Source organism: Sorex araneus, chromosome X, assembly GCF_027595985.1.
Source record: "Sorex araneus isolate mSorAra2 chromosome X, mSorAra2.pri, whole genome shotgun sequence".
NCBI lineage: Eukaryota > Metazoa > Chordata > Mammalia > Eulipotyphla > Soricidae > Sorex > Sorex araneus.
In genome coordinates this window covers 331412407-331438366 of record NC_073313.1, presented here as the reverse complement: position 1 = coordinate 331438366, position 25960 = coordinate 331412407, and the positions used below count along the sequence as shown (strand labels likewise).

Below are 25960 nucleotides of genomic sequence, written 5' to 3'. Positions count from 1 at the left end.
CTGCCATAAAAAATAGTATGGCCATTCCAATCCTCCAGCACTTTCCCTGATGTGATAGAAACCACTTCAGAAAATGTGACTTTAGTGATCTTTGGGAGGAAGCCTGGGAAGGCAGACTGAAGACTCAGAGTAACACAGGAAGTCTGTGTTTGTCATGCTTGAATGCGGGGGTGTGTCCATGTGGGCAGTGCTAGAGAGAAAAATGAAAAAAAAAAAGTTTGCAAACCACTGTAGGCAAGAGCTGACAAGAGACTCAAAGAGTCTATAGTATTAGAAAAACATGTTTGCTGGGCTGGGAAGAGAGCTTAAAGGGCCCAAAGCACATATTTTACATTCGGGAACCATAGGTTCAATCTCTAGCACTGAATGGTCCCCAAGCACTGGTGGGAGAAATCACCAAGCACTAGTAGAGAGTAGCCTCTAGTCCCCACCAAATATGGCCCCAAAACCCAGAACAAATTTATTTGCTATCTATAGAACAAACTGGAATTATCAAAAATAAGTATTGACACCAAGGGCATAATCTATAAAATAAAAACTGAATATAGGACTTCATAAAAATTAAAACCTCCTGCTATCTAACAAAACATGAGGCTGACACCCAAGGACAGTAGATACAAGGGCCAGGAGGATTGCCCCATAGCTGAAAAACTGCTTCATGAGCGGAGGGGAGAAGGCAGATGGAATAGAGAAGGGATCACTAATAAAATGATGGCTGGAGGAATCAGTCGGGATGGGAGATGCGTGCCAAAAGTAGATAATGGACCACACATGATGACCTCTCAGTGTCTGTGTTGCAAGCCATAATGCTCAAAAGTAGAGAGAGAGTATGGGGAATATTGTCTGCCTTAGAGGCAGGGGGAGGGTGGGAAAGGGGGATATACTTGGGATATTGGTGGTGGGGAATGTGCACTGGTGGAGGGATTGGTGTTTGATCATTTTGTAATTGTAACCCAAACACGAAATCTTGTAGCTATCTCACAGTGATTCAATAAAATAAAAAAAAAACTCCCACTATCTGAAAAGCAGTACAAAAATAAAAAGTAAGCTACAAATAGAGAGAAAATCTTTTTAAGCCACATATTTGACAAAAAAAACCCCTAGAATCTGAAATATATAAAGAACCTTAAAACTCAACAATAAAAACACAAACTCATTTTTCAAATTAAAAAACACACAATTAGATACCACTCTATAATTGCTGGAGCCGTAGTACAGCAGATAGGGCATTTGCCTTACACTATGCCAACCCGGATTCGACACCTCCGCCCCTCTTGGAGAGCCCAGCAAGCTACCGAGAGTATCCTACCCGCATGGCAGAGCCTGGGAAGCTACCCACTGCATATTCGATATGCCATAAACAGTAACAAGTCTCACAATGAAGACGTTACTGGTGTTGCTTAAGCAAATCAATGAACAATGGGATGACATGCTACAGTGCTATAATTAATAAATTAACAGTGTCATGAACTGGTAAGAATAAGATGCAACTGCAATCTTCATATGTGATTGGAGAGATAAAGAGTAGTACAGCTACTTTGAAAAATAATTTGGTAATTTCATACAAAGTTAAACATGCACTTGCCATCTGACCCAGAAGTCATGCTACTCAATGTTTACCAAAAAAAACCCTTTGAGACATGATGTTCATACATTAAATACTTATGAGTACATATTTGAAGCACTTTATTCTTAATATTTAGAAATCAGAATCAACCCCAATTGACCAATGACTGCACCCAGGCATTGGAATTCTACTGTAAAAAGGACAAAACATGATAAAAGCAACAACATGGATGAATCTCAAATAGGTTAAGCTAAGGAAAATAAATCAGACTCCAAAAATATTGATGAGTTCATATGATATTTTAGAAAAAGCCCAACTATAGGATGAAGACCAGAGGTTCTGGTTGTCCAAGTTTAGAGTTGGTGAAGAGGTCGACTAAAAGGAGGTAGTAGGAAAAGATGAAAGGAGAGGTAAGTTGACTGAAAGCAGATCCATCATTCTTCTCAGTGATGTCTTAACTGTGGTGTCTGCCACTTAACTATGTATTTGTCTAAATTCATAACTGCAGACCAAAATGAGCACATTTTACTAAGTGTTAATTTTTCTGTTTACTTGCTTGCTACTTGGAACCTTCTGATATTCTCACCTCTTCATGACCTTCAAATGTTTACAGACATAATCCGTGTGATTAGGCTTAGGTGAGTGAAACGAACAAGCAAGGCAATGAAGACCATCCTATCAAGCTACACATCCCCAAACCGAAGGGAAGTGAGATCTCGGAGTCAGCAAATGAAGATGAGACAATTTCACATTGCTTGTCCCTTTCATCAGTACCCAGGAAGGTCAACTTAATGTTGACACAGCCACAAGTTCAAATCCATGATTCTCACCCAGATGATTCATTTTGGTGCCACAAAGTAATAATGGAGTACAGCTCGTAGTGTTTCCTTCTATGAATGCACTTTCCTAGTTCCAGTGCTACTAGGTTTAGTATAGGGATAGCAAAAAATTCACAATTTGATGGGTTTAGAGGCACTGTGAAGAATATTTGTGAAAGCAGTGAAAAGTAGTGAAAAGACTCTGTAATAAGGCTCAGGATGACATGCATAGCTCACATGTGTAAGGCCCTTCCACCGCAGACAGTCACAGAAAAACCATTGGATAGCATTCAGGGACCTGATATCTAGCTCAATTTCTGCTGCTAACTCGATGTGTTTGGAAAGATCATAAAGTTCCCCATATGTTCTCATGGTCTTGAAAACATTTTTTTTTTGACAGCAAGAAGCCAATTCTGTCAGTCAGATTTAAGATAGACAGCAATAAATCAATGATCTCAAATGATGACCATTTAATCCTCTGGAATAAATATAGGGAAGTCTGGAAATATTTTTGAATATCGCATCTGGGAGGGCTACTATGACATCAAGTGGGTGAAGTGCAGGGATATGGCAAAATACTCCACAACGTGAAGCACATCCCTGAACAGCAAGCAATCTTCCGGCTTCAAACAGCAAGAGTATCATGAGTGAGAAATCCTGATATAAAAGTAGATACTCACTGGACAGGAAGATAGCTGATGTGGTAGAGCACATGCTTAGGAGGCCCTGAGTTTGATCAGTGATACTGCATTATTGCCCCTCTCAACCCTACCACTGGCCCCAAGCACTGAATTTTCAGGCCTGTACCTCCAAATCTAGAGTCCATTGGCTCCCAAGAAGTACTGGTGGGTCTCTATAAAAATGCACGCATGTGTACACACATGGGCACACATAACACATTGGTAATATGTATTTATGCATGCATACATGATTTTGGGGGCTGAAGCGATAACACAGCGGGTAAGGCGTTTGCCTTATACGCGGCCCACCGGGTTCGATTCCTCCACTCCTCTCGGAGAGCTGGGCAAGCTACTGAGAGTATCTCGCCCACATGGCAGAGCCCGGCAAGCTACCCACCGTGTATTCGATATGCCAAAAACAGTAACATCAAGTCTCACAATGGAGACATTACTGGTTCCTGCTCGAGCAAATCAATGAGCAATGGGATGACAGTGACAGTAATATATGATTTTTAGATTTTCAGGAGTTGTTTTGTTTTAAAATTTTTAAGGAATTTGACTGAGGCTGGGAGAATCATAGATCAGGAAGAATAGAAATGAAGGCAGATTTTGAGGGGTTTTTTTTGGGAGGTTGCTGTTTTATGTATCATACCAGCAGTGCTCAAGGCTTATTTCTGGCTCTTTCCTGAGGGGGGTCACTCACTCCTGTTGGTGCTTGGGGGGGTCCTATGCATTGCTGGGATCAAACCAGGATGAGTTGCATGCAAGGCAAGTGTGTTATCCACTGTGCTCTCTCGGACCTAGATTTTGTGTTCTTAACACTTTCTCCAGAACTCTCTGGTTTTCTAGAATTCATTTCCAAATGCCTGTTCTACTAAGAGAAAGCAAGATAGATACAACTTGAGTTAAGAATACATATATGTATATATATTGAGCTAAGACTATCTATATTCTCATTGTATATTCTCTATATATGCATAGATATGTATATTCTCAGTACAGATCCAAAATTTTGTCCTTTACCAGGCACAGTGGCATTATTCTGAAGCTAATGAAATGGCCTCCACGAACCTGCCGAGCCGTTCAGCTGCAGCTCTAGCTCTGGTTGCACCAACTAACTGCACCACGTGGCTGAGGCTGAGTTTGCTGCCATCTGGTGGCCAAACGTCAGCTTCAGTTTGCACATCAAAGAACAGGCAGTGGTGGGCCGAGACCGCATAGCAATTCTAGAAATGTTCCAGTTAGTGCTTACCCTCTTTTTAAAAAAAATCATCTCAGGTATTGTGGTTAACAATATTGTTAATAATAGGATTTCAGGCATAGCAGTATCCAGCAGCACATCAATCATCCCTGAGGGTGTCCATTTTCCTCCACCCAGTGCCTACCCACACATACACATACCCCGGGGAAGCATTTCTGAAGATCACTTGGGCATTTGGTATACTCCTACTTTGTTTCTTTATCTGCTCATATGATGGAGATCATTCTGCATCTGTGCCCCTTCTGGATAACTCCACTCAACATGATACTCTCCAGTTCTACTCCTGCTAGCATCAAATTACAATATTTTATTGTTCCTTATAGCCGAGTACAATTCATTCATAGGTATCATAGTTTCTTAATTCAGTCATATGTTCTTAAAAATGTTGTTAAAAAGTTAGACACCGCCCCCTCCTCCATCCAAGATAGCCAAAGCAAGCATATGGAAAAAAGATGGAAGACATCTCTTTCCCTAACTTCAAACTGTACCATAAATCTGTAGCAATTTGATACTGGAAATAAGGACAGAATCTCAAGGCAATGGAATAGAATTGAGACTCTGAGACAGATACTCAGGGACATGGACAGTTAATCTTCCACAAAGAAAAAAAGAGTATGAAGTGAAGCAAGGAATAGTGTTGGGAGAATTGATCAGTCACATGCAAAAATAATGAATCAGATCTCCTTCTAATACCATGTACAAAAGTCAAATCCTAATGAATCAAATACTTCAATATCAGACCTGAATCCATAAATTATATTAAGCAAAATATATGTAGATTATACCACAACATAGATGCTAGAGGTATCTTTGATGAGGGACAGATATAGATTTGTATATATGGAATATAAAGAAGCATAGTACCCAAAAGGAACAGTGACCAAGATACAAAGACATCCCATAGAATGGGAAAAATTATTTGCCCAATACCCAGCTGGTAAAGGGTTACTATCAAAGATACAGAAGGCATCGTTAGAAATTTACAAGAACAAAAACCATCTAACCCTATCCAAAATATGAAGAGAAGTAATCAACAGAAACTTCCTCAAAGAAGAAATACAGGGGCTGGAGTGATATCACAGCAGGTAGGGCATTTTCCTTGCATGAGGCAGACCCAGGTTCGATTCCAGCATCCCATATGGTCCCCTGAACACTGACAGAAGTAATTCCTGAGTGCAGAGCCAGGAGTAACCTCTGTGCATTACTAGGTGTAACCCAAAAAGCAAAAAAAAAAAAAAAAAAAAAAATGGCCAAGATGCAAGACAGAGAAAGGACCCCTATGACAATAATAATTGGAAATGATCACGCAACAAGAATGAGTGCTGAAAAAAGGCGAAAGATTATATATGATAACCTTTCAAATACCTGTATTACAAACCATAAGCCAAATAGAAGAGAGAGAGAGAGAGAAAGAGAGAGAGAGAGAGAGGTGTCTGCCATAGAGGCAGGCTGGTGGGGGGGTGACAGGAGGGAAGCTGGGGACATTGTTGGGAAACGTACACTGATGAAGGGGTGGGTGCTGGAACATTTGGAACATTGTAGACTGAAACTCAGTCATAAACAACTTTGTAATTATCTCACAGTGATTGAATAAAAAGAAATAAACAGCCCTGTAGCACTGTTGTCCCATTGTTTATCGATTTGCTCGAGTGGGCACCAGTAACGTCTCCATTGTGAGACTTGTTGCTACTGTTTTTGGCACATTGAATATACCATGAGTAGCTTGCCAGGCTCTGCCGTGCAGAAAAAAATAAATAGATAGATTAATTAAAAAGCATAATAAAGGAATAACAAATAGCCAAAGGCAACAAAACCTGAGAACTGATCTACAGAACTGAGCCTACTGTAGCAGGAAGTGGGTAGGGTAGGGGGTAGTTCAAGGCAGCACCTAAAACAATGGTAGAGGGAAGCAGGCACTTTGAGTGGGATGTGGGATGGAGCATTGTATGCATGAAATCCAACCATAAACAATATTTGAAATCGTGGTAACCAAAATAAAAAAAATTAAGCAAACAAAAGAATAGTTACAACTCACCCACGTGTTGCTCCAAATTAGTTTCAGTAACCAAAACTCTGACTTCCTCCTCCAAAGAGAGTCAGAATTATGCATCTCTGGGTGAAACCGTTGCTCAAACACCCACTAAGGACAGTAAAAATAAGGCCTTTGTCTTTTTATATATACTTATTTATTCTGGAAATGGGGGAAATTTAGTAGCCTCTGGGTCAATTCCAGTGATTCCATCAAAACCTCCTCAATAGGCCACGTGTCAGCACTGTTTATGGCACAATGATGTAAAAGTGAATGGAACGATCAAACCCCGCCTTCCAGGAGCTTAGAATCCTGTGGTGTTTAGAAGCCACAGACATACAAACAAATGAATGTGATCATTTTAGGCAAAAAAGAATGCTATGAAGAAAATAAAAATAATAGAGACTGGAATCATGGTGCCCCATCAGTTACTGTGGTCACGAAATACCCCTTTAGCATTTTGCAGTTGTTTCTGGTGGTGCTGAGGATGGCCAAACAAATGTTCTCAAAATATCATCAATTAATAGAGGTTCTAGCACAGATCTCCTTTAAACTGCGAGTATTTGGACTAAAATGGAACAGAATAGATGGGAAAACCTGGTCAGACCTGGAAAAAGGCACTTCAAGAAAAGTATCAACTGGTCACCTTGGTCACGTGTGCAAAGAAGAAGGGGGCTATGTCTAAAGGGCAATGAGAGAGGAGGAAAGGGGGGTATCATTTGGGTTGTGAGAGAAAGAGCAGGGTCCAAGACCATTGGTAGGAAAATTGCTTTGAATTTCATTTTACCCATTTTGAGTGTTTTCATATGGCATAACATAACCAGAGTTTTACATTTTTAAGGTCTCAGACTTGACCATGGTGCAGAGCATACAGTGCATTGACACGGGCAAAAGGACTAGTTTGCAAACGACCACAGTGAAATAGGTGAGTAATGATGGCGTCTACAGTACCAGAAGTGGTGGAAACATCAGACTGGGGACATAAATCAGTGATGAATCCAAACACTTTTGGGGATGGATGGATTAAATGTGAAGTGAAAAGAAAACGATGAACAGTAGATGATGCTAGTTTTTTAGCCTGAGCATTCTTTGTCCCTGGTGGGCCTGTCACTTCTCCTCCTGCAGTTCCCTAACTAAGTCTAGATGTCTGAGTCACTACTAGGAAGCTTCTCATCAAAGTCACTGGTAACCTGCACCTTGGAGAGCTTGGGGGATGGGGGTTTTGTTCTCCTCTCACTCTTTTCTCTACCGTATTGGACAAACAGCTACTTCATGTTGAAATGATTTCCTCTCAAGGCTTTCTTAATAGTCACCTCTTTCTGAGTCTTTGAAGTAGTTCTTCTTTGGCACCAAACCTTGTCACCCTGAACTATCCCAGGCACAGCTGGCTATGCCATGTGCAGAACTCAGCGCAAAATGCAAATGTGACTCCTGTGTTCCAGGCCACAATGAACACCCATGAGCTTTTTACCAAGATTAGATAAAGCAGATGGGAAGGGGATGGGAACAGAGAGAATTCTGAATTCTCAGCTGGACACGCCAGGAAATGTAGATCATTAGATTACTCATGTGGATAGTGGAGATCTGAGCAGTCTAGAACCCAGCAGGCAGGTTGGGACTGAAGACTAAAACTGTAAATGGAATTTAAAGTCACAAGAAAGAATGAGATCACACAGGTAGTAATAAACAAGGAGAAGAGAACCTGGAAGCTGAGCACTTTGCTCCACCTTCCTTCCCCGGCCCCCCCCCCCCCCCCCCCCGCACCCTGTTAGGTCCCTGTGGATGCTCTGGTCTTAGCACCTGGATGTTCATTGTGGCCTGGAACACAGGAGTCACATTTGCATTTTGCGCTGAGTTCTGCACATGGCATAGCCAGTTGTGCCTGGAATAGTTCAGGGTGACAAGGTCTGGTGCCAAAGAAGAATTCCTTCAAAGACTCAGAAGAGGTGACTATTAAGAAAGCCTTGAGAGGAAATCATTTCAACATGAAGTAGCTGTTTGTCCAATACGGTAGAGAAAAGAGTGAGAGGAGAACAAAACCCCCATCCCCCAAGCTCTCCAAGGTGCAGGTTACCAGTGACTTTGATGAGAAGCTTCCTAGTAGTGACTCAGACATCTAGACTTAGTTAGGGAACTGCAGGAGGAGAAGTGACAGGCCCACCAGGGACAAAGAAAGACTGAAACCCTTCCCTTCCCAGCTCCCACACCGTTTCTCAGAGCGAGGGGCCTCACACACATGTGGATACTGCAGCCCATACACTCAAGCTCTGTTTTGGGTCTTCTTGCAGATTAGCCTTCAAAAGTCCCAGAAAACAAGGCCTCAGAAAGAGCTCTGCCTCCAGCGAGGAATTCCACACATGGTACAAAGTCTTTTTAAAATCAAGTCGGATCTGTACCTCTATATTAATTGCAGCACTGTTCACAATAGCGAAAAATATGGAAACAACCCGAGTGCCCTAAAACAGATGACTGGTTAAAGAAACTTTGGTACATCTACACAATGGAATACTATGCAGCTGTTAGGAGAGATGAAGTAATAAATTTGCTTATAAATGGATAAACATGGAGAGTATCATGCTAGGCGAAATGAGTCAGAAAGAGAGGGACAGACATAGAGGAACTGTACTCATTTGTGGAGTATAAACTAACATCACATGAGGCTGACACCCAAGGACTATAGATACAAGGGCCATGGGGATTGCCCCATAGCTGGAAGACTGCTTCATGAGCGGAGGGGAGAAGGCAGATGGAATAGGGAAGGGATCACTAAGAAAATGATGGCTGGAGGAACCAGTTGGGATGGGAGGTGCATGCCAAAAGTAGATAATGGACCAAACATGATGACCTCTCAGTGTCTGTGTTGCAAGGTATAATACCCAAAAGTAGAGAGACAGTATGGGAAATATTGTCTGCCTTAGAGGCGGGGGAGGGTGGGAAAGGGGGGAGAACCCAGGATATTGGTGGTGGGGAATGTGCACTGGTGGAAGGATGGGTGTTTGATTATTGTGAGATTGTAACCCAAACATGAAAGCTTGTAATTATCTCACAGTGATTCAATAAAATTTAAAAAAAAATTTAAAAATTAAAAAAATAAAATTGGGTCAGGACGATGGAGAGCAAGCACAGGGATTAAAGTAATTGTCTTTCATGTGACCAAGCCTGGATGGATCCCTGGCACCTCTTATGGTTTCCCAAGCACCACCAGGAGTGAGCCCTGAGTGCAGAGCTAGGAGTACTCCCTGAGCATTGCCAGGTGTGGCCCAAAAAACAAAAGCCAAAAAGAAAAAAAAAGAGGGAAGAAGTTAGTAGTAAGTACTGTGGTCTGGTCTTTCTTGGAGATATTCAGCTGCGCAGATATAGTTATGCCATGAAGGTAGATCATGTTTAAACAGCCTAGAGCTTCTTCCAAATAGTGATGAATGTGGGACAGAAAAATAGAAGATTTTAGTGTGTGCTCAGCAGTTCAAAATAGCCAGAATTGCTCATTTAAAGTAAGAATGAGATGGGCCCTTGGACAGCTCAGTGACAGAGTGCTGTCCTTGCAGAACTGAGGCCATGGGTTTGAATCCTAGCACCATCCCACACGCTGAGTGTGGTCCCCACAGTACTGCCATTTGTAATACCCAGGATTATAACAAAACGTGTAATAGATGGCCACAACCAAGTGTCTGGAACTCCTAGATATCTCAAAATACAACAATGAAGGAAGGGAGGGAAGGGGGAAAATGAAAGTAAGAAAAAAATCAGATGAGTGATAGCAAAAAGGTGGTGGAACAATGATGGAGTAGCTCATTTATTTTAGAGAGTTACTGGAGTGGGCTGGCTGGGGAAAATGGATGTGGCTGCCATAGAGTAGAAACACAAACACTGTGTGATTTCAGGGGTGGCACAACTGTAGGCCATCATATGGTTTACTTATGACTGTGAGCAATGGAGCTAGTAGGTGTAAGTACTGTTGGAGATGAAATCATCAAATGGGAGATACTACCAATAAAATAATGGATTGTCAGGTAGTGTGCCGACTGACTCATAGCATATTATTTAACACAACTCTGCGCAGCTTGTAGAACACTCACCACCATACCCCTATTTTTTCAGAAAAGAACCACAACCAAGCCCAGAAAGAGTAAGATGACTCTTCTAAAGTCAGGTGATAAAAGGCAGGGCTGGAAATCAGCCTCAGGCTTATCTAAACTCAGACAGCTTTCTTATGACCCCAGTCACTCAAGTCAGGTCTGGCTTTTCAGAGAAGATTGTGTGTGTGTGTGTGTGTGTGTGTGTGTGTGTGTGTGTGTGAGAGAGAGAGAGAGAGAGAGAGAGAGAGAGAGAGAGAGAGAGAGACTTTTTAAAATCTAGAATCTATTCTATGCAAAGTCTCAAAAGGTGACTAAATATCCCATTTCTTTCATTCTAATAATGCTGAGCATTTCAGACCCTAGAAAGATTCCATATGGGGTTATGTGCCCCTTGACCAGAGACATGTCATAGGAAATTGACTTGTCACTGCCTTGTCTATAGGCGCCCTCTACTGGCACTCCATCAGAACAGCAAATTAGGGCTGGACTGGTTTTGTGTTTGGGGGCAAAAACAACGGTAGCCAAATTAACAAGCAACTTCTTAAACGCATAGAGATAATGAGAGGCTGTGGTTGCAAATGAGATATAATATTTTTGTTACGGAACAAACCCTATGTTGCCTTTGTAATCATCATAATCATTGTTGCATCACTTATGAGCTTCTGGCTCTCTTTAAGGAGTGAGTGCTTCTTCCGAATATCTATGTAATAAGACTATGAGATACTAATCACGCTTGGGCAATTTGGAAAGACTTCGGGAGAAGAAGGGTGGTTTCTTTTTTATTTAATTGCTGTGAGATACAGTTACAAGATTTCATGTTTGAGTTACAATCATACAATGACCAGACACCCATCCCTCCACCAGTGCACATTCCCCACCACAAATCTCCCCAGTATACCCCCTATCCCGCCTGCCCTCTGCGTCCATGGCAGACAATTTCCCCAATACTCTCTCTCTACTTTTTGGCATTATGGTTTGCAAACAGATACTGAGAAGTTATTATGTTTGGTCCTTTATCTACTTTCAGCACACATCTCCCACCCTGAACGATTCCCCCAACCATCATTAACTTAGTGATCCCAGAAGGGTAGTTTCCACGGTAGCAGAAAGAGTAGAATTGAAAAATGTACAAAATGTAGGATAACAAAATTAAGCAGCAAACATATTTCCAAAGATGGGTGTCTCTGATTCTGGAAAGAAGCACCTGTGAGACCCAGAGAAGGTGGCTTATGATCTTTGCATAGAAAGTATGAATAAGAACTTAAATATTTTTTTAAAGATTAAAAAGGTTAGAGTGTGAGATTCAGCTTCAGGGTAAAGAAAGAGTTATAGGGGGCTGGTGAGATAGTATTGTGGGTAGGTGTTTGTCTTGCACATGGCCAAGCTGGATTCAATCCCCTGGCACTGATATTGTCCCCTGAGCCATGCCAAGAGTGATCCTTTAAAGAAGAGCCATGATTAAGCCTGAAAACATTTGCCTATCACCACCACCACTACCCCCCCCACGCCCCCACCAAAAAAAACTTAGAAAAGTTTAGGGCTTAGGAAAATTTTTCATAATTTTATTTTACACTAAACTCTGTACTCTTACTGGAAATTCAATTCCAGAAATATACAGAACCCTTGACACTACCATATGTTAAAAAAAACCAAGAGTGTGTTTTCCCAGTTACCACATTTCTGATCTCAGAGAACCCCGGGGTCCGAATGACTTTTCTTGTTTTCATACTGAGATGCTCATAATCCAGTAAAATCAGTACTACCATCACACTAGATGGCCTGGAGAACATGGAATGGTCCCAAGAGAAATGTGGTGCCAAACAAAAATAAAATAAGTTGGTCCTGCTTAGGAAAGAGACTACAGTGGAACTTAACTAAGGAGGTCTTATGGGTAACAACTACATATTGTGACTGTAGCATCATAACTCTCTCTGACCTTTGTGTAAGGTGAGGTACCTCCACCACCAGCATAATGACTTACTGGGTTCTCAATTACCAAGAGCTCAGAATGATGGTGAGAGAGGAAAGATGCACTTGCAAGCACTTTTGGCAATCAGCGACAAAATTGAAGCCTAGGAAGACAAGAATCTTATTTCTGAGGTTCTGCTGGTTCTTCACATTCACATCTAAAACCAGTGTTATGAAAACAGGCAGTGTACGGGATCCTTAGTGTAAACCTGAAAACCAGTATGCCACTCTTCTAATCCACATGTAAGTCATCACAGGCATTAAATATTGGTGATGGTGGTGATGGTGGTGATGAGGACAGCTACCGTTTATGAAGCTCATACCAAGGCCCACTACCATGCTAAGGCCTGATAAAATTAGTAAGATAGAAGTAGAGGCAGTCATTCTCTACAAGGTGATTCTTTACAAAGATCACTCTTTTTATCATCTCGTTTTTTTAAATTGCAACTCCATGATTTACAATACTGGTAGTGATGGTTTCATGAATTTATTGTTCCAACAACACACCAGAGTGCCCACTTCTCTCCACGAAGGTCCCAAAGACCCCACACACTCTTCCATCACTGCACCCCAGGTAAGCTCAGTACTATATAGATCAACTCTTCAGCTCTGTCACTTTTGGCCATTTCTTGGTCCCTTTACTTTGCAACTTTATTTTATTTGAGAGATTCTGTTCTTAATAGTCTACTTTTTAATCATAAAATCTTTTATTTATTTTTGTTTGGGCTGGATCGATAGCACAGTGGGTAGGGCGTTTGCCTTACACGCGGCCCACCCAGGTCCGATTCCTCCGCCCCTCTCAGCCAGCACGGCAAGCTACTTAGAGTATCTTGCCCGCATGGCAGAGCTTGGCAAGCTACCCTCGGCATATTTGATACGCCAAAAACAGTAACAACCAGTCTCACAATGGAGACATTACTGGTGCCTGCTCAAGCAAATCTATGAGCAACAGGATGACAGTGACAGTGATCTTTGTTTAATTTCCAAGTGCTTTAAGTTTCTCCCATTTCTCTGTGTGATTAATTTCCATTTCTGGAGCATTGTGATCTGAGAGAATGGTTGCTGCTACTTCTATCTTGTTGATTTTATGGAGATATAATTTGTGACCTAGCATGTGGTCTATCTTGAAAAAAATGTCCAGTATCACTGGAGAAGAATGTGTACTAAAATTGTGGGGGACAAAAGGCTCTATTATATATGTTGGCTAGGTCCATTTTTTTCATTTCTTCCTTCAAGACCAGTGCTTTCTTGTTCATTTTTTTGGAGGGGGGGTTGTCTAGATGGGCTGGAGCGATAACACAGCGGTAGGGTGTTCACCTTTCACGAGGCCGACCTGTCTTCGATTCCTCCGCCCCTCTCAGATAGCCCAGCAAGCTACTGAGAGTATCGTGCCCGCATGGCAGAGCCTGGCAAGTACCCGTGGCGTATTGGATATGCCAAAAACAGTAACAACAAGTCTCACAATAAGAGACGTTACTGGTGCCTACTCTAACAAATCGATGAGCAATGGGGTGACAGTGACAGTGACAGTGGTCTACCCAGCTGTAATAGAGGAGTGTTAAAGTCTCCTACAACCACTGTGTAGCTGTCATTATCTTCCGTCATGTCTCTTAGAAGTTTAAAAAATACTTTGATCGTCCATAATAGGTTCCTATGTTTAGAAATATGGGTTCTTTTAGGAGTACTGATCCCTTGGTCACTAGGAAGTGGCCATCCCGAACCTTTACAGCCTTTTGAAGACTGAAATCTACCTTGTCTGATATGTTATGAATTCCAACAATGTTTAGGGAATTTTTTTGCCTGTAAGATTGTTTTCCAGCTCTTGACTTTGAGACTGTGTTTATCCTAACTGTTCAGATGTATCTCCTATAGATGGCAGATAGTTTTCTGATTCAGTTCAGTTTTCTAATCCATCTTGCCATCTTTGTCTCGTGATTGGAGAGGTCAGATCATTGATGATGAGTGAGATTGTTGATATACAAGAGCTTGTTACCATCATTTTATAGAAGTCATGCATGGTAGTGAAATTTGTCTTCTAAAGAAGCTCCTTTAGTGTTTCTTGCAAAACTGATTTCTAGGCTATGAACTTCTTAACTTGTTGCTTGTCTATGAAGCTTTGTAAAATGCCATCTTTTCCAATCCTTACAGTACTATATGAATTAGCCCTTTGATTAAGAAACTGATGACCAAATCAGAAAGCCAGAATTTAGGGGTGGTAGAATTCAAAATTAAGTAATCCCAAAACTTGCTTTCTCTCTACAATATTATCACTGGATCATTTCATTGCCACTTATTTACTTTGCCAGAATATTCATTTTTAAAAACTTTATAGAAATAATTTTAAAACATTAACCAAATATTTTACCTCAGTCTCAGAAAGCTTACACTGTCACACTTCCTCTTTCAGTCTGAAACCTCCAGAAACATAGACATGGTTGAGAAGCCATAGGCCAGGACTCAGGGCTAGATTAGCCACATCTGAAACAGAGGTACATAGGCTCACTTGGAAGGCAAAAGCGTGAAGAGTATTGGGAGGAAGTAGGAGGTGACGTTGTGGTCACCTAAGTCAGTCCCAGTTCTGATTAGTCTCAGTTCTCCTCACAGCTTGTGGACAACAATCATGGGGTGGCACCAAAGTCAAAAGACACTTTTGGGGAGGTTGTTTAGCAATATAGTTTGGTGGATGAGAGAATGCAAGTCTTCTGAGAAGCACAATATGAAGAATATTCCTTGAAAAGGGTTTATCATCTAGAAGTGCACTGATTTAGGTTTCATGAGTGAATGAATGATTAAATGATGAAAAAAATGTCTAGCCAAAGTGTACTGAAGATACCATCATTTTGTGTAACTCCAGGGAAATAATATGAGTGGTCATAGACAATTGTGCTTCAATGTAGGAACTAAATGCATTGACTCTTAGTCCCAGTGTTTTTGATCACCATTTTAAGAAAAATTGTAACGCCTCATTGCTATAATAAGTATTAAAGTTCTCTCAGAGCTTATCTGGTGTGTGTCTTGATATAGAGCATTATATTAATATTCTTTTACAATGAAGACCCAATGAAGTTTCCTATTGAAATATAAAACTCACTTGCAAATGAGCTAATAAATTTATATCAAAGACAAAGGGAAACATATGACAACTGAATGGGTCAAGTTGCTGAGACTGAACTTCTGACAGCAAGAACAAAAGAGAAACACTCTACATTGCAAACTGTCTTACTAGAAAGGAGGAAGCACAGCGGTCTCACAAACAAAATGGTTTTTCTGAGCATTAAATTCTCAACCAGTTTTCTCATAGAGGATTACACATAAAGGTCCTGGAAGCGTCCATACTTTGTTTTCAATTCTATGTACCATCAAAAGTAGATTTCATGACATCATTACCTGCAGTGAAGAACTGAGACAGTCTTCTTTGAGGGTATAGATAAATGGAACATGAGTGTAGACTCTAGTTGGAGCCCAAATAGAATATTAGATTATTGATCATTGTATGACTACTGAAACTCAATCATGAAAGCTTTGTAACTGTAAAATTAAAAAAAATTAAAATTAATTAAAAAAAGGTTTTTAAAAAAGAATATTAGATTATCGATAAAGAAAGAGGTGCTTACATATAGGAAGTAGAAGACCCATTACGAGCATAAACTAGTTTATTCCTCCTAATTTTTGTGTTTAAAGCCCTATTTGTTGAATGTTGTGCCCTGAGGCTCTCTGCAGAAAAGCTGAAGTGTCCCAAACTCATGAATATTTTCTGTATCACACACATCCCTGGCCCCTATATCCCGTTAAGAGGAAATTTATCCAGTAGAAATCTTCAGATTAGGCCTGCTTTTATAGACAACTTGAGTATGTGTTCTCCAAAAAGAACTAGAGCACCAGTCTTGCTCACCACCAAATAAGGACACATTGCTTTCTGAAAACCAGACAGTTGATTGGTAAGTTGATTCATTTCATGCATGCCCGTCTGCAAGGAAGTCCATAGTCTCTAGGGCTATAAGACTCTCTGCTTATACACTGAGCAAAGGTTCACCATACTCGCTAGTGGTTTGCAAATTTAAGCACTCCTGGAGGACAAGAAGCCTCTACTGTGCTAAAGCATAGCGACAAGGGAGCCATGAATAGCAGACTCCAGGCAAATGAGAAAGAGCAGGAATCTGAACAAAGTAGGGTATAATTAAGAGGTGTGTGTGTGTGTGTGTGTGTGTGTGTGTGTGTGTGTGTGTGTGTGTGTGCGTGGTTGAGTGTGTGCACTTGAGGAAACTAGTATGGCAAGAGAAAACAAAGTGAGCAGGACCAGCTCTCGAGGCTGTCCACTTGAATCCTTCTACAAGGAGGCACTACATGTAATTACCAAGACTTTTTCCTCTCCAAAGAAGCCAATTCTTATAAGGAAAACCATGTAAAAAGTTTAGGCAAGCAGGAGTAGCTGCGGCGCTATCTCAGAGGGCTGGAGCACACACCTTGCATATGCAGGCCTCTAGGGACCATCTGGCCTCTTGAGCACTGCAGAGTGGAGTGCTGGTGGTCCCCCAGACCCGCAGGAGAGAACCTTCCCCAAAAGAAGACAGATATTTATAACTTAAAAAGAGCAGCAGTGCCGGGGACAGAGGGACACAGCCCAAATCCCCATCACAGGTGCCCTGCCCTCTTCGGGTGCCCGGCTGCTTCTCTCCTCAGGGCTTGTCTACCTGGAACTGTGTCGTTGTCTATACCCCACCAGCCCGGAATCCCTGCAAGAACAGAACAGAATAGAACAGAACGGAACAGGACTATCTTGCCCTTGGCTGCCAAATTTATGGGCATTTTTTTTAAAGGTGATGTTTAATTTTTAGGAAACTCCAATGAGCAAGATAGTGTTAAGAAAAACGTAAGATGAGAAATGAAATTTGTTCTCTTTCATTTGGGGAGAGATGCTCCCAAGTAGTGCTCTGAAGACCTAAGAGCCACCCCCCTGGTTTTCATTCCATTCACTGGGCTGGCTGTTTAGTGCCGGGTCTGAGGATGTAGCGCTGCTCAGGCCCTGTGGCGCAGGGCCACCCAGAGCCTCCCTGATGAAGCTTAGGAGGCCCTTGGAGATCAGGGCTCTGTCACCTTGCATGCTTCCTAATTCCTTATGATGACCTCAACCCCTGTATTCTCTCATTGTAACTTCCATACCTCAAATACCCTCTGCAGATTCCCCAGGAAGGAAGCTGTTTCCTTGGGAAAAATCCCTCCCACAGGCCTGCACCTTGCCGCTCTCCCCAGGATGATACCATGGGCACTCGGTCCGTGGCCACAGCCGGAACTTCCAGCCTTCTCACCCTCCAGTCTCTGAGCTCCAACTAACCTGCCACAGTGCTCCCCGGCGAGAGGTGGGGCCTCTTTTCTCTCAGGTTATCTTATGCGTGTCACAGCACCACCAATTTAACCTCGTGCATCATCTTAGGGTATTTCCAACAATCCTGTCCTGAGTGTTCTCTACTCAGCACCCTCAAGCTCTGCGGGGATGGGGGGAGCTCCGTGGGTGTGCTCCCTGGGGTGCCTGGACCAGATGCATCATATACCGAGCAGGCCTGAAAGGGAGTCATGCTTGTGGATACCAGGGCAGGGGTGGAGGCCTCTTTTCCCAGACCCACTGTCAGAGAGTTGCTAAGCTTGCTCATCTTCCCCATCCCAAGTGCTCTTGGCTCCCAGCCCAGCCCCAGGCACAGCGCCTCAGTCAACCTTGCCTCGTGCCTGTAGGAACAGGTATCTACATGCTAGTCAGGAGAAAACATGATTTGGTTTTCTATCACTATTTGGGGTGGTCCTCACTGCGCTCATGTTTTGGAGACAAAGATGACATCTTTCCCTGTGGCCTGAGGGTTCCGGAGGCTTTCGGCCTGGATAGCAGGAGACGTGTATACCTTGTGGAAGGAAAATAATTTACACAAAGCAGATAAATGAATGTTGGCAAATGGACATAATTTCTAGAACAAAAGTGCAAGCAGATTTGGGCTCCACAGGGCTCACTGTTTGAGGATACACAAGCTTCTTCCTGACTTTGCCTGCAGGTGTGGGGCTTTTCAGCCATCAGTGCTCCCAGGATGCTCATGGATCACAAAGCTTCCACCACAGCTAAGAGGATTTACCCAGCTGAACACCAGAGACACACACCTGCTCCCAATGGCTGCGTGGTCTCCAGACTGCCAGCATGGGGTTCCCACATGAGTGTTCAGATGAGATGAGAAATCCAGCAGGTTGGCCTGGTCACTCTAAGGTTGTATAGCTCCCCCAAAGTAGGCTTATAGACTTAGCTTAGGGGACCATGAGTCTGCAGTTGGCCAATGGGAGACCCCTGCAGTCAGGGCAGGGTTTTACTCATTGACATTTTTACTGATGGACATTATCTATAAGCAGGAGGCACCTATAAATGCTTGAGCCAATGTTGTAGGCCAAGAACATTAGAATTTTCTTGATAATTCTTTTGGGCAATTTTTCATAACTCAGTTCACTGTTCATACATATTAATCATTATAAAAATCACTGGAAAATATTGCAAATATTGCTACATACTTGTGTGGTTATATCCTGCCTACAAATCTTTCACTTACAGTTAACTACAAGTAGCAAATGGATATATTCTTCTGGACTTTAAGGGCTTATTTTTATGTTCCTGTCTTCACTCATTTTGCCTACAATGGCAAATTTCTCAGGTACCCACCTCTCACTAAGGCCCCTTTACAGCTTCCCTTTCTTTCCTCTCCAGGAGTAACAAAACATCCTAAATTTTGTTTTAGTTGATTTCTTGTTGATTGTTATAGATTTGCCACATGCAAATATGATTTTTTGCCATGCTGTCAATAGATCCTCTCCTTCACTTCCGTGATGTCTCTTTTTTGCCCAATGTTAGATTTTTACTCTTTGATCTCATTTAATTGTATGATTATAATTACTTTGTGCTATTTGAATACATTCCATTTCATAAAGGTTCGATAGTTTATTTTTCTATTCAATTATTGAGAGGCATTAGGGATGCTTCCAATCCCCTGTTATGACAAACAATGCTACAGGGCTTAATACTGGAAGTTCTGTACATCTGTTCTGGCACAGGGGCACAAGAGCTCCTCCAGGGATTATCTCTGGAGTGAAAAGGCTGTTGTGCAATGTTTGTGCATCATCAACATCACCCAGCAGTGCCAAACGCTTTTCTAACTAACTGCACCTCTATGTGTGAGAGCTCCTCCCGCTCCACCTTCTCTACAGCACCTGGTATTGTCAGACTGTTGCACTATAGCCAGTTAAGTGGGTGAGAACCAGCATGTGCCAAACTTTCATTTTACTCATGATTCCTGAGATTAAGCACGTTTCCAAATGTTTACTGGCAGTATTATTCCTATTCCACAAACTGCCTCTTCTTTTGTGTTTTTGAATTTTATATTTTTTGCTGATTTATTTGGCTCTTATATATTCAATTCTATTTCTGTGTATTTATCTGTTGATCTATCAAGACAAAATTATTCTCTCACTCATGGCCGCCCTCCATATGCTCGGCTGAGCCTCACCCATGAGTGAACCTACTCCTAGACACTTTATACCACACACTCCAAGAGTACTGCACTATATTTGATGGGGCTCAAAGTAGTAGCAAACAATCTTAGAGGGAAATTTTTTTTTACAGATATATGTATAAAAGCACACAAGACTCAACCTTTAACAACATGTTAGTGATCTCTTATAGAAGGGCTTAATGGCCCCTGGGTGAACTACAACAGTCTTCACACTATTTCCCCTACGGAAAATTTTTTGTAGCATTTTCAGAGTTTTTTCATAACAAACAATACAAAATAAATTATTTCAGTTTTGCTTTGGACAGGGGTTGGGATTCAGGATGGAAACATCTGAAATATGGTGGTGGGAAGGTGAAATGGTGGTGGGATTGGTGTTCAAATATTAAATGTAATCAAATATTGTGAACTACTTTATAAAATAAAAAAATTGAAAATAAAATTATTATTTCAACTCTATTTTAGCAATAATAATTGTCTGCATTGCATAATATAGCTTGGTCTAGTTAGAAGGGCTAATGCAGTAAGTGTTTGCATCCCCACCAATATGATTTTCTAAACGGAAAATCCATACTCCAGATAAATCCATACTCCAAATAAGTCCCCAGACATTGTGCAAGAAAGGATGATAGAGCTAATAATCTAACCTACAGGGCTTGAAATCCACTGAGACACTGGTGTGAAAGAAGAAATGTTTTGAGTATGAGAGCATGAAAACAGTAGAATACGGTCAGAATTTTCGCTACTAAAATGGGAGATTATGAAGAATCCAAAGTAAAATAAATCCCCTCAACTCCTGCTTTAAGTTAATCTGTTTTCCAACTCCTGTTTCTTACCAGGGTCAATAAATAGGTCAGATGAAGGAAATCAACACAACCAGGTTAATTGTGGTGGTCTCTGCCTGCCCTGCCAGCCCTCAAGGCTCCCTGATCAGACCATAGAGGAAAGGCCGTCTGCTTCCCCTCGCAGACTTTTAGTTTCACTTCAGTCCTGGCTCAGCATTCACAAGATTTAGGGGAAGCTGGAAACCAAAAATAGTGGGACCCTTTCTGAACTATATAACAGATCAGTATCTTCATTATCTTTCCATTTCCCAACAGAATGATCAGTCCGGTGCCCACCCTATGCTATTGCTTCCCCACCCCTGCAACTTGAAGCTTAATAAACACCTCTGGAAGTTGACTTTGACAGTGAACAAGATACTTGTGTTTAGTTTCAGGTTGCCCTTATAATCACAATCCTTTGGTGATCATCTGCTTTCTGATTTCCAACTGGGAAAGATGTTGTCATCTGTCCAGAGGACAACTGCCAATGTCTGCAGGCATTTATTTGAGTTGCATAGTAGGTGGTGGTGAAGGTGTTACTGTCTTCTATGTGTGGAAGACAGGATGGTGTGAAAGCATGTAATGTGCAAGACAGGCCCCCACTGAAACATATTCAGTCTCAAATATCAATAGCATTCAGATTAAAAGAACTGATCTACTCCTCATCAATCCAGTCTGGAACAGCCACACAGCACTGACTTCCCTGACATGAGGTCCAGTCACACACATCTTCTTAAGAAAGGTTATCTTGGGGAGCCAGTTCCTATAGTCACATCTGGGCAAACGACGCTAGAGAATGGATCACAGATCCCATGGCGGAGTCAGAAAATGTCCTTGATAATTGATACATATGAAATATGTTCATGAAAGTAGCTCAGTTATACAGGATGCCAAAATGGTATGGAGAATTGCAAGTGCTCTTACATATTTATTTGTATAATTTAAGCTTTATTAAATCAATTAAACCTTATGAAATAGCATTATCTTTTTGTCAGTTCACTTTGTCAGTAGATTCATTATAAGTCAGGGGGAGGAGGACAAATACCAGATGATTTACTCATTTGTAGTATATCTATATATAGCTATATATATCTAGAGGACTGGAATGATAGCGCAGGGGGTAGGGCGTTTGCCTTGCACAAGGCAGACCCGGGTTTGATTCCTTTGCCCCTCTCAGAGATCCCGGCAAGCTACTGAGAGTATCCCACCCCCATGGCAGAGACTGGCAAGCTACCTGTGGCATATTCCATCTGCCCAAAACAGTAACAAGTCTCACAATGGAGATGTTACTGGTGCCCGCTCGAGCAAATTGATGAACAACGGGATGACAGTGCAGTGCATATATCTAGAGAAATAGAAAGAGAGAAAGAGAGAGAGAGTGATAAAGAATATAGGGATGTTATTGAACAACTGAAACCCTTGACTTTGAATTTAAAAACATTGATTACCAAACAGTGGGGAAAAATATGGGGGGATGAAGAGACAGACTGGAGGTTACATAGGGACAGTGGCAGAGGGTTTTGGATACTTTGGTGGTGGTGGGATATAACAACTTTATACAGTAGTACCATAAATGTTAACACTGTTGTATCCATGTTACCCAAATTAATAAACATAAATTATGAATATGAAAATTAATATATTTTAAAATAAATTTTATAAATAAATTTATAAAATAAATCCACCAATATTTATAACATGCTCTCTTGGACAAGACACCATACCCAACATATGTTGAATGGTAACTGTGGAGATCTGCTAACTCAGGCCATGTCCTCAAAGAAGGATTTCCTTGCAGATGGCATGGAGGGTTGGGTCCTTGTGACTGCAGATTCTTGGACCTCTCTTTGGAGTCTGATTTCATCACTCACTGGTATCTAGGAAGCTGTAGTTTTAATAAGCACCTGAGGTGACTCTGGTAAAGTGTATCCATGGGACCACGATTTAAGAAATCTTGATAGAAATTCTAAAGCCCACCTAAACTAATTGCAAGTCTGAGAATATGCAGTACTGAACTGATCATGCCCTGTATCGCTAGAAAAAAATCAATTTAACTATTGTCTCAAGTTTTTCCATTTTTAAGCAGAGAGTAAGATCTATTAAAACCCAGATAAGGAGAGAATAAAATGATCCTACATAAATAGAATCAGGATACATTCAAACTAACCAAAACATAGAAATTTCATTTCTAAAGATGAATTTCATGACATAGAATGCATTATCAAAATGCATTAGTGTCAATAATAGAAGACAATATCTTGCTTATGTAAGAAATTGATACCACATAACCTCTGAACCAACCTCAACATGCAATAATTCTTGTTTGATTAGGGACTGCTGATATTCCCTTGTTACCAAAACAAATGGATTCACTGATTACTCTCAATTTTCTTTCAAATGCTTTCTCATACCTACCTCATTAACACTCCATTATGTAATTTTGCAGTGGACCACTTATTTTAGTAGCACATTAGCCACTAATAGAAATCCAAATCTAAATCTTGTTGCAAGAAATTTTTTTTCAAGCTCTTAGAAACACCTTATCACTAATCACTGTCCACTATATAGAAGTGATCTCACTATAAGGGTATATGTATAAAACACTGGGATTCACTCTGGACATAATTGCTCTATCATAAGTTACTATGATCAATTTATTAGAAGAGTAAGCTCATGAAAAGAAACTTAAGATAACGATGACTGGACAGATGAAAATCAATGTGTCACCATTATCATTAAAGAGAAAAGGTATGGATGAAAAGGCCAGTATCTCTGATAACATGCCAGCATCCCTGAAGCTAATTTATTTTAAATACCTTTTTTTTCAGGTCCCTAAGAAGTTCATTTCAATCTTCTAAAATGTGTTATACTTGCAAATGTCTCTAAGTTTCTCTCTTGACCTTCTTGTTCACTCTTTTGCTGCAAATAACTTCACCTCAGTCCCGCTCTGCGCCTTCCACCCCCACCCCCCACCCCCTCCAGAGTTCATAGAAGAGACTTGGAGCCACAGTGGGCTCATAAGACAGAACCCTGGGGGGGTCTACTCACAAATTATTTTTATTTATTTATTTATTTTTTGCTTTTTTGGGTCACACCTGGCGATGCACAGGGGTTACTCGTGGCTCTGCACTCAGGAATCACCCCTGGTGGTGCTCAGGGGACCATATGGGATGCTGGGAATCGAACCCAGGTCGGCCTCGTGCAAGGCAAATGCCCTACCCGCTGCGCTATTGCGCCAGCCCCTCTACTCACAAATTAAACACTTCAAAAGTCTCACTTCTCTATTTGACTCTGTTTGAGCCAAAATCCATTGAAAGAAACCATGGATCAGTTTTCAAATAACGAAATGATACTCCCATGAAAAACAGAGGAAAAACTCACCATTTTGTGTATGATTTTTAGTCTTAGCCCATATGAAGTGCCCCCGATCCCTCACGCCAGAGAACTCCATTGTATAACTATCTCCAAGTGAAAGGAAAAGCCCCTACCTACCCTATCCAGAATTTGAGAAAATTGAGTTAGCAATTCTAATTAAATGCAAATTTCCCCCCAACCCAGATTTGTTGAGAGATCCCTGGTTAAGAAATGACACTCCCTGCAGGTCACCATGCAAATGGAGCAGTCAAGCATAAGAAATCATTAAGAAGGAAAAGGCACTGTCATACCTATTTTGCCAGCCTCCATCTTCAAGTTAAAATCCCAGTTTCTTGGCAACTTCAGGGACATTTTGCTTCTGGTTCCGGTAAGTAGCAGCAGAAGTGTTGACGCTATCCCAATCCGTGCTCTTCTCAGCCTTTCGGTCTTTGCTTCTAGCATGTGTGTGAGAATTTCCTCCTTTATGGTTACTTCTCAAGCAATCCTTCGGTTGAGGTTGATTTTTCCAACGTGTCTCCTCCTTTCTCTCAGATTAAAGGTGTCTCCATCTGCTACTTGGGCCTGGCACTCAACTCCCCATCTCACGCAATGCTTCCCCCACCCCCAGGAAGGCTTGTGCCTGGTGGATTGGGCACACCGCTTTACTTGCTTTCAGTTTTACCAGAAATATCCCAGTTGACACTTCGCTCTGCGTCACGGGAAGCAAAGCTCCTATTTGAAAGAACCTTGGGCCTCACTGAGGCAAAGTTGTGGTAAACAAGTACTGCCTCTTGGCTCCTTTTTTTTTTCTCAACTGTCTGCTTCCTTGCATTTGAGGAAGTGGGTGGCTGTTCCGTGTAGATGATACATTATGAGAACTTTCTTGAGAAAACTATTTTTTGAATTGCTTACATAAAATAAGTACTTTTAAAAAATATTTAGTTAAAAAAAGAATCCAAAACCACCACCATTTACCTCTAAATTCCTCCTACCAAGAAGGATAAAGTATCTGAAAATGGTCAAGATAACATGTGCCCTCTTCCCCCCCCCCAACACACACACCCCTTGTATTTTATATTACTATATTACTCCTGCTCTATGGACCATGTAGTAAGTTCTCCATCTGTTCAAGATAAAGATCAAGGTGCCTAGAATCTCTGCCTGATGTAAAAGCTTACCTAATAAGTTACTCTTAGCTTGGTAGATCCACTCACAAGTTTTAATGGTCCTTCAGCTTGTGCTTGGGATGTAGTTTTTGAAATTAGACAAACATTATTCAAAATTTAGTTCTCTCATTGAGTTAAAAGCACTACAGCTGGGGCTGGAGTGATAGCACAGTAGGTAGGGCGTTTGCCTTGTACGAGGCCAACCTGGGTTCAATTCCCAGCATCCCATATGGTCCCCCAAGCACCGCCAGGAGTAGTTCCTGAGTGCATGAGCCAGGAGTAATCTCTGTGCATCGCCAGGTGTGACCCAAAAACCAAAAAAAAAAAAGCACTACAGCTTTTGGGGGCTGGAGCAATAGCATAGCGGGTAGGACGTTTGCCTTGCACGCGGTCGACCCGGGTTCGATTCCTAGCATCCCATATGGTCCCCTGAGCACCGCCAGGAGTAAGTCCTGAGTACAAAAGCCAGGAGTAACCTCTGTGCATCATCGAGTGTGACCCAAAGATCGGGGGGGGGGGGGGAAGCACTGCGACTTTTAACAAGCAACTAAATCTCTCAACACCAGTAAAATTACATTGGTAATAACCATGACTGCAAAGAGCTGTGAGGACATCTAGTATAGAGCTTACTCCCAATGTTTACATAGCAACATTTATTTAATACTTATTTTATTTAGGTTCCGTG

The 25960-nt window shown here is 41.5% G+C and overlaps 1 protein-coding gene across 1 annotated transcript in view; it reads right to left on the bottom strand.

The window, feature by feature from the left end:
* The window catches only part of ARHGAP25 (Rho GTPase activating protein 25), a 92326-nt gene extending 67638 nt beyond the window's left edge, over nucleotides 1-24688 (bottom strand). The window contains exon 1 of the mRNA XM_055121791.1: nucleotides 24421-24688. Within this exon, the coding sequence (XP_054977766.1) occupies nucleotides 24421-24571 (151 nt within the window). The 5' untranslated portion in view covers nucleotides 24572-24688. The remainder of the gene's footprint in view (nucleotides 1-24420) is intronic.
* Nucleotides 24689-25960: the final 1272 nt, after the last annotated feature.